We start from the raw sequence: 8,834 nt of genomic DNA, 5'->3' as shown, positions 1-8,834 counted from the left end.
TCACATGAGAATCAAAGTCTTCAAAGGTTGTAACACTTTTCTTTCTATGGTTGTGCTTGTCTTTCCAAGTCTTGCCAAATAATCTTTTGGTGGGAGTAAAACTAGTTTTATTTTCTTCAAAATCAACGTTTTCCATTGACATGTTTATGTTTTTGAAACAATTTTTGAATAAAAACCCAACAATTGGTATCATATCCATGTTTGTAAGCTTAGTTAGATTATTTGTTAAGTTGATTAAATCTTTGTTTTGGAAAACCTGGATGATTTTCTCTTTGCAAAAGAAGTCCATACATATTTTTTATGACAAATTTAAAATGTTTAGAATTGTTATTTTTGACTAAACGTTTACATGCATCTTTTTAGTCATAAAAGTTGTGTTAGAAAAAAAATAGTTGTTTAAAAAAAGTTTTAGTGTACAGATGTGTATGATGTACATAAACTAGCCATGAACCTTTGTGTTGTTACATGTGTTGATTTATTTAAAATGGTTGTAATTATTTATTTTTTCATAAGGTATGTAATAATAATTATTATTATTATTATTATTATTATATATATATATATATATATATATATATATATATATATATATATATATATATATATATATATATATATATATATATATATATATATATATAGCGAACTTGTGTGTTTTTGGCAAAAATGGTCCATTGATTATAGAATTTTGGTATAGGGGTGTTTTATGCAAAATATTATATTCTTTGTCCACGTGTTGCTCATCGTGCCCGCCTCTTAGTATTTGATGTTTATCTGTTTTCGTTCTGTTTGCTTCATGATCTTTCCACCACCTCCCAAATCGAGTCTCCTCTCTTTTTCTACCCTTTCCTCCCTCCACCGCCAACCACTTGCTGATCCTTTAGGTTTTACGCTTGCATCTTCGATTACCTCTTTCTCTTGGCGTATGTCGCTGTACCATTAGTGGTGGAGGCCGTTACGGCTGTTAAGGTGGTTGTAGACAACGAGATTATAGTTTTCGATGTCCGTATTGGTCGGTCTTCTAATCGAAGCTTCAGGTCTTCATACTTGCAATCGATCAAGTAGGTATTCTCAGATACCCTTCCTAACTGACGATCAGTGGTATGCGGACATCGACGAGTCGATCAGTCGACTTCTTAATCACAAAATCGGTACTTGTCTTCGAGTGTCGAAGGTCTTCGTTCGTCAAATGGTCTGCCGGAGACACTTCTTCGCCGTCGTTAGCGGATGGCTCTAACTTCGATACTTGAGTTTTACGACATAGTTTGAGTACAATCGACAAATACAACCCGAAAGCCTTCTATTTCCACCGCTTCAATTCTGCTTCTTCATCGCTTCTCCAACCTTAAGCAATCAGCAGGCAGCAGTGGTGGTGGTGGTGTTATTTGGAGTAACGAACGGAAGAGTTCTCTGGCAGGGGTATGGTAGGGGCGCTACTTCAATCAAATCACGTATGCTACTATTGGAAATTTTGAAGCTTGGACCTCCATCGACCGGTACTTTGATTGATCATATGCTTAATTTCTTTTGTATACAAATTAGAATACGGATTTCTGACTGAAATTGTGTTTCAATTGATTTGTACGCAGAGATGAAATTTAAGGATAAGTCGCTTGCTTCATCATCCCCAACCCTATACAAGCCAGGAAGGTGATTGCTGTTGATGCTCCCCAAGGATTGGGCAACAAGGTATCCAGTTTTATACCCTACTTCAAAAATCAACAAACAAACTAACCCATATTCTTGAATATATATTACTAGATCATAACCAATGAACAATCTTGCTTCTTTAGGTTGCTTCTAACTTCAATGCATGGAACTTCTATTCATGTTCATGATTCTAAAAGGTACTCCAGTGATATTCCTTGCTCAATTCCATGTTAGGTTCTCATCTTTGGTCTCAATATCTATCTCAGTTATACAGTGGGAGCTAATTTCCTCTATATTATCTTCTCTCAATCTAACAACTTAATATACTACTATGGTTACACTTTTACATCAAATTTTATACGCTTTGAAAAAAGTAATTACAGTTAGTGAGAATCAATAAAAAAATTATGTTCTAATTTTAAAAACATTATGAAAATTTCCATAATTCATAGTTGCATATATATTTTTATTTGCAGTTTGTTCCTGCAGGTTGTGTGTATGGTTCTTCATGGGTTGATTGGCAACAAACATTTATCCATACAAAGTAAGTGATTATTGATTAATAATAATATAAGTTGTTCAATTTCCATTTTTTTAATTTGTAGGCTAATTGGAATTATTGATTATATGATCTGTTTACCTGCACATGGTGCAGTAATTGGAGCTTGGTTTGGGGCATGGCCTATGCCCCTTGACTGGGAAAGAACATGACATGTAACAATTCTAAGAACATGATTTGATGTTGTGAAATTCTAAAGTGAAGGTTAAAATCGTCATTTCACCTTCATTGACCATTGGTCAATGATAATTTCTGATCCGTTGACTTTTCAGGTGATGGCCAACTCAGCAGAAAAAGTCAGATTGGCTGGAAATCAAAACGTTATGGTTTGTGAGAGAGGAACCATGTTTGGTTATAGTAAGTCTTAGCCTACTTCTTATTTTTTTTTCTCTTTTCTTTTTAAATTTTGTTACCTGACAATTTGACAATCTTTTGTAGATGATTGAATCGTTGATCCACGTAGCTTTGAGTGGCTTTGAAAAGCTAATTGTCCTGTTGTAAGTATAAGTATATAACAATAACATTAATAAAAGATAAAATTTGATAATATAAATACTTGACTTCAATTGACTTTGACTTATCATAGGTTAAGTGAGATCCAATGGGCTGCTTTCATTTTACTTTGTGTAGGGTGCACAACAGCTCAACTTAATCCTTCGTAAGTTTAATTATCTTCAAGGAACATAAATGTGCAGAAATTCTGGTTATATGTTTTTGGGATGGCTCTCAATGTTGTTGCAATTATTATCCAAGATTTTGATGTTGTTCTCAACAAGTATGTTTCTTATACTCGGTGTAAAAGGCGTAAATGCCCTTCTCATATTTTTATCAATACATTGTTAACTACAATTTTTGTCTTTTGTGCAGGGGAGTTTTCCATGGATATTAACTGATTACGGTTCTCATGATTATCAACCATGCCCTAAGGTATTTTATTTATACCAAGATTTGAAAGATATGTTTTTTTAATAAGATTTAGTTGAAATAAAAATAAAAATGTTTATTTATTTTCAGTGGGATTGCTGTGTCCATGGTGATGAAGTATGCTGAGAATATTGTGAAGGTAAGTTGATTGGTATTTACAGTTTTGCCATTATTGGTATTTACAGTTTTTCCATTATTGAAGGTTTATTCAACTTCTGTAGCAGATGTGACACATGCATTCCAGCAACCTGCTGGGAAAAAGCTAGAAAGTGGTGGTGTTGGTAGTGGAGGTCTCCAGGAACTGATACATTGTGTTGCAAGGACAGTTGTCGTTGTGGGAGTGGATGGGCTTTTTATGGAGGTATGAAATAATAATTTATAGTTTTTAAATAGCATTTGGGATCTGTAGTTTTCTAAGGGCATATATGTAAAATCAGGTGCATAATGATCCACTTAATGGTCCGATTGATGGTCCAACACAATGGGTAAATTTCATGACACTAAAATATAGTTTTGCTTTGTTGATTTAATAATTTTTGTTGATTTATTGTTGTAAATAGCCTTTGCGACATTTAGAACAACTTCTAGAAGAGCTTGTTGCAATTGCTGCAAGTTTTAACTGTATTTGGAATCATTTTAGAGCACATTTTTTTATTTGGGTTATTATTTTGACTTTCTTTTTGTTTGTTTTTGATATTTAATAAAAGAGGATTTGCTACTAGTGGACACAAGAAAATGATTCGTTTTTTTGCATTACTATATTTCTATATCCAACTTTTTATGGCTTTCATATAGTCCTCGGCAAAAGCAAAGACAACCATAATACATACCGAAAAAGAAAAAAATAAAACTCTGATCAAAACCAACCCCCGCGGAGCGGGGCACCCCAGCTAGTTAAATATATAGTTTTTATTTGTAAATTTTTGTAAGTAATAGATTAGTTTTTAGAAATACTTTATTTTTTACAAAAATATAACAAAAATCAAGATGGTGGCCACTTTGAAGATCCAAAGTTGATGAACTTCATTTTAATAAAGTTTGTCAAACTTTATAAAATTATTTTAATAAATTTTTTACAGTGCGTTGAAGCAAGTGAGAACATATGAAGACTTTACAAAACGAAGGTCCGTTATGTACCTTTAGGAATCGATTTAATATTTTTGTGATGGCTCACAAAAATATTACTAGTTGATGGCTTGGTTTATGCACATATGTTTATAGCATACTAGGCGACAGCCCGCGCGTTGCGCAGTGGGATAATTATGTAGTTTAATATGGTTATATATGGTTTAATGTATTGTGAATAAGCCATACATAAAACTTGTATGCGATTAAATAGCATGTATATTTTTTGATTTACTGATTTTTTTATCATAATAAATAATAAATTTTTTTTACTATTAGTTTAAAATTTTAAATGTAATTTTTATGTACACATTGGTATCTAATGTAATTAATTGATAATTGATTAGATATGGATTCTCATTTGTGGTCTTCTATTTATGTTGAACCTCATAAAAATACATATTTAACGACTTTTGTTAGTTTTACTATTGAATAGAAAATGGTGCCGTATTTTAAGTAAATATAAAAAATCTCGTTCTCAATCAATTTTAAGATAGTGACATATTTTAAGTTAATATAAAAAAATCATATTCTAGAACTAATGTGTTGGGCTGAAGATTATTTTGTAGATTGCGTCTTTTGGGCTCGATAGTATAAGTTATTTTGTATTCCGGTTTGGGCCTGTCCAACTGAGAGCCTTTTATGTTTTGTATATAAGTTTACGCTTGCATGCATATTAGGTTAACGACTTTAGAGATTAACGAAATAGTGATTCATCTAGAGCATAACAGGTTTCTTTAATCGTTCTTGTAATCTACCAATCCTCTACAGTTGATGTTCTTAATCGAGCTCTTCTGAGGATTTTGTTTAATCATTCGACACGTTTGATTCCATCTTGTCTTGTTCTTATTATTGCGTTCATACAGTTTTATATTTACATACTTGTTCAAGATCTAATCGATCTTCGTAGATTAAAGGTTGTTTTAATCTCAACAATTGGTATCAGAGCAGGAGGCTGTGTAATCGATACACATCTTTTCTGTGAAAAAGATTTCCATTAGGGTTTTTCCGCAATCATCAATATTTATTGAACCGTCATCTCTTTATTGACGTATCTTGATATTTATTGTTTTGCCCTAATCTGCTTTATTACAAGTCTGATCTTTGAACAGGTTTTTACGATCATAATGGACGCGACGCAATCAAACCCTATTAATATTTCCAACAACATCGGTTCGACGACAAAGATTCCAATCTTATACACCCATGACTATGAAGTATGGGCGCATCACTTTAAAGACTACGTGATTGGATCGGAGGATAATGGGTACCTCATATGGGAAGCTATTATCAGTGGACCGTTTTCTCATTCTGCAACGTCCAGGATTATTAAGACACAAAAGGAGTACAATGATCTGATAAAGGATGTGAAGGATATTGCGCAAGATGAAAAGGACAAATTTCAGTGCAATATTAAGGCGTTAAGGTTGATCAGATTCGCCCTCCAGTCCGACACATTCAGATTGGTTAGCTCATGCACGACGGCAAAGGAAGTTTGGGATGGACTTCGTGAACTGTATTCTACAGACGAGGATCTAGAACATTCTATCCAAACTTTGCTTTTATCTGAGTTTGGAGAATTCAGGCAAGGGGACGAAGAAACGGTGACCCAGACATTCGATCGCTTCAATCATTTTCTCAGCAAGATGATCAAACACGATATTGAAAGGAAGCTTATCGAACAGAAGGTTACTTTCTTGAATGGACTGAGGTCTGAATGGAGAGCAGTGGTTTCCACAGTCAAAGCCCATGAGCAGTTTAAATCATACTCTTTGGCGAAACTGGTGGGCATTCTCAAGTCCCAAGAGAAGATTGTGCTGCAAGAGAAGAACGTCGTTTCTAGTCTTGGTTCGTTGGCCCTCCTATCTAAAAGTAAAGCTGTAATGGAGGATGAAGACCTCAACTTGGAGGAATATGACCTCACGTCTGAGGATTATGCCATGATGGTGTCCAATCCCAAGAGGTTCATAAAGAAGAGATTCCCCAGCAACAAAAACCGAATCTGGCAGGGGAGTTACAGCTCTGAAAAGGTGAACAATGAACCGAAGGCTGAGGAGCCCAAGAAGGAACCAAAGGTGGATGGCGATTCCGGAGTAAGCTGTTTCTACTGTGGTGGGAAAAACCACTATGCTAAGGACTGTGTCCTTAAGAAGATGACTGAAAAGGATGATGGAAATGATGAGGAAGCTGTGTTGCAGAAAAGATTGGACGAGTTGAGAAAGAAGAAGTCTACCGCCAACCCCTCTATTAATGCTCTTATTGTGCAGGGTTCGGTTAATGATGACAAGTTCGGTATCACGGAAGTTTGGTCCACCGACTCAGAAGACGATGAAGTGAGGAAGCCTACCCATGGAAAGGCTTATGTGGCTAAGGAGGAAAGCAGTGGAGGAAGATGCTTCATGGTGACTGACGTATCTCAAATGAGGGGATACAACACCGATGGTGGAAGCGATGGACCGAAGGTGCAGGAGGACATGTGCTTTACGGCCAAACCACTCAGCCAGCAGTTCAATGAGCTCGATGAACTGATAAAGAAGGTACAGTCTGTTTTTATTTCATCCAAAGTACCACCATCCTCATATGAGAAAGAACTAAAAAATGTTAATACAAGAATTTCTCATCTAGATAGTAGCTTAACTCAAACTCGAGTCACCAATTCTAACCTAACTGATCAATTAAGCAGGGTGGCGTCGAAGAGTGAGGAGCGGAGAATGTGGATCGAGTTAAAGGAGTCGGAATTAGTTAAAGTTAAAGACGAAAACATTTATTTGCAAAGAGACAATTTAAAATTGTTGAAACAGCGGAATGTTTTTTGTTTAATTGCTAAACGTTTATATTCTAATATTACTCAGCTTCACTTGGATTGTGAAATAGGTCAAAAGATCCATCGCATGATTTTGCCCTTCCTAGAGTTTAAGGAGGATGAAATCGATGCCGAAGCCTACAATTGTGAGAGTGTGATATCGTCTGATGATGTCAATCCGACCTACATGTATGGACTGGACAAAATTGAGTCCTTCATTAAATCCAAGGACCATAAGGACATGCTTAAAAATCTTTTGGATGAAAATGACAGACTTAAACTGAGAACCGAAACCATGCAAAAATTTGACTCTTTAAACGCCAACGTAAGCTCAGAAAACAAAATTGATGTTGAAAATGCATCTGAGCTTAACGAGGACGAAAACATGAGTGAAATTTCTGTAGAGGACACGGTTGACTGCTCAGAATTTATTAAAAGCGAACCTGAAAACCACAAGAATCTTATTTCTGAAAATTCAGTGGAGTTCGCTCGATTGTCCCAACAAAAGTCCCCGATATTAGTTGAGAAAGCAGTTGTGTATCAAAAGGTCAGGACCACTCCGAATCAGGTTTACAAGGTGACTGGAGTAACCGAACATCAAACAGCTGAACTCACAGCTATTGTAAACGAAGATAATGCTGATGGCTGCGATGAGTACTTCTGGGAAGCTCCAATAGATAATGCAAACGAAACTGTTGGCTTATCTGAAAGAACCTCCTGGATGAGTAAAGGAAGATACATACCTGAACCCTTGAATAAGCCGGATAATTTCGATGAGCCAAGCACCAGTGGTACGAAAGATATTCCTCAGGAAGATGATCGTTCGACAAAAGAAGACACTACCTCTACTCCCTCAGCTCAAAGTGGAACTTCTACAGACATTCCCTCTGCTCCCTCGGCTCAAAGTAAAACTCCTGCAGTTCCAAAGGAACCAGCCAAGGAGACACCGAAAACGAAAGCGAATGTTCATCATCAACCTAAGCAGATGAGGAATAGGAAGAAAGAAAGGAACCAAAGATACAGGAAGAACCTTTCTGAAAGGAAACAATTCTGGCAATCCCAGAATGCATACTTCTCACACCAAGACAAGAATCTGAAGTATGAAAACAATCCTGTAGGAAAGCCTGAAAGTCACAACAACCGAAAGCCAAGGTTCGGTTCACGAGAAAATACCAACCGAAGGCAACGGTTCGGTTATGAAAAAGACTTCAACCGAAACCAAAGGTTCGGTTCCAAGAACAGCTCCAATCGAACGCAAAGGTTCGGTTCTGAAGTCAAAAGAGAACAAGACTCTAAGGTCAGTCCCTCCAACGATCAAAAGCAAAAGGGTCACCTAAAGTCTCCAGCTAGGAAGTCCTCTGAATCCAAACCCTCTCATTCTAATTCTTCTCGTTCTTCTAATTCTTCTACTTCCACCGAATCATGTCCATCTGGCTCTAAAGCTAATTCCGCTTGTTCTCAAAAATCTCATTCGTCAGCTGAACAAAAGGGAAAGCAGAAGGTCAATGAATCCAAACCAGAGTCCAAACCGAACACACCCAAATCTAATAAGATAAAAGTTTTTACCATTAAAAAGAAAGATGAAACAACTCTCATAAAACGAACATATCTAGTTGACATCTCTCTTACTGTTCCTGTTCCCATGAAAAGCTCACATGGACCCAAGAAACTTTGGGTTCCTAAATTGGCCAAATTTTTGCAGGTTATAAGTGACGAGCAGTTCGACGAAGAATGGTATATCGATAGTGGCTGCTCACGTCACATGACAGGGAG

The 8,834-nt window shown here is 36.2% G+C and overlaps 1 protein-coding gene across 12 annotated transcripts; it reads left to right on the top strand.

The window, feature by feature from the left end:
- Window positions 1–785: 785 nt before the first annotated feature.
- Window positions 786–7,080, top strand: LOC111877869 (uncharacterized). Of its 12 annotated transcripts, none has more exons than XM_052769419.1 (14): window positions 786–1,496; window positions 1,590–1,689; window positions 1,794–1,847; window positions 2,127–2,194; window positions 2,306–2,413; window positions 2,482–2,566; window positions 2,648–2,706; window positions 2,840–2,867; window positions 3,077–3,136; window positions 3,224–3,272; window positions 3,336–3,494; window positions 3,571–3,618; window positions 5,371–6,795; window positions 6,942–7,080. In XM_052769419.1, exons 9-14 carry the CDS (start codon window positions 3,114–3,116, stop codon window positions 6,957–6,959), a joined length of 1,722 nt encoding a protein of 573 aa, XP_052625379.1. In that variant the 5' UTR covers window positions 786–1,496; window positions 1,590–1,689; window positions 1,794–1,847; window positions 2,127–2,194; window positions 2,306–2,413; window positions 2,482–2,566; window positions 2,648–2,706; window positions 2,840–2,867; window positions 3,077–3,113; the 3' UTR covers window positions 6,960–7,080. The 12 variants fall into 12 exon arrangements, 11 of the variants coding, with proteins under 11 accessions (XP_052625379.1, XP_052625376.1, XP_052625383.1 ...); XM_052769416.1 differs by having other exon boundaries at window positions 2,840–2,984; XM_052769423.1 differs by having other exon boundaries at window positions 2,796–2,867; window positions 3,355–3,494.
- Window positions 7,081–8,834: the final 1,754 nt, after the last annotated feature.

Source organism: Lactuca sativa, chromosome 3, assembly GCF_002870075.4.
Source record: "Lactuca sativa cultivar Salinas chromosome 3, Lsat_Salinas_v11, whole genome shotgun sequence".
Taxonomy (NCBI): Eukaryota; Viridiplantae; Streptophyta; class Magnoliopsida; order Asterales; family Asteraceae; genus Lactuca; species Lactuca sativa.
The sequence above is the reverse complement of the archived record's forward strand: the minus strand, read 5'-3'. Positions and strand labels throughout refer to the sequence as shown.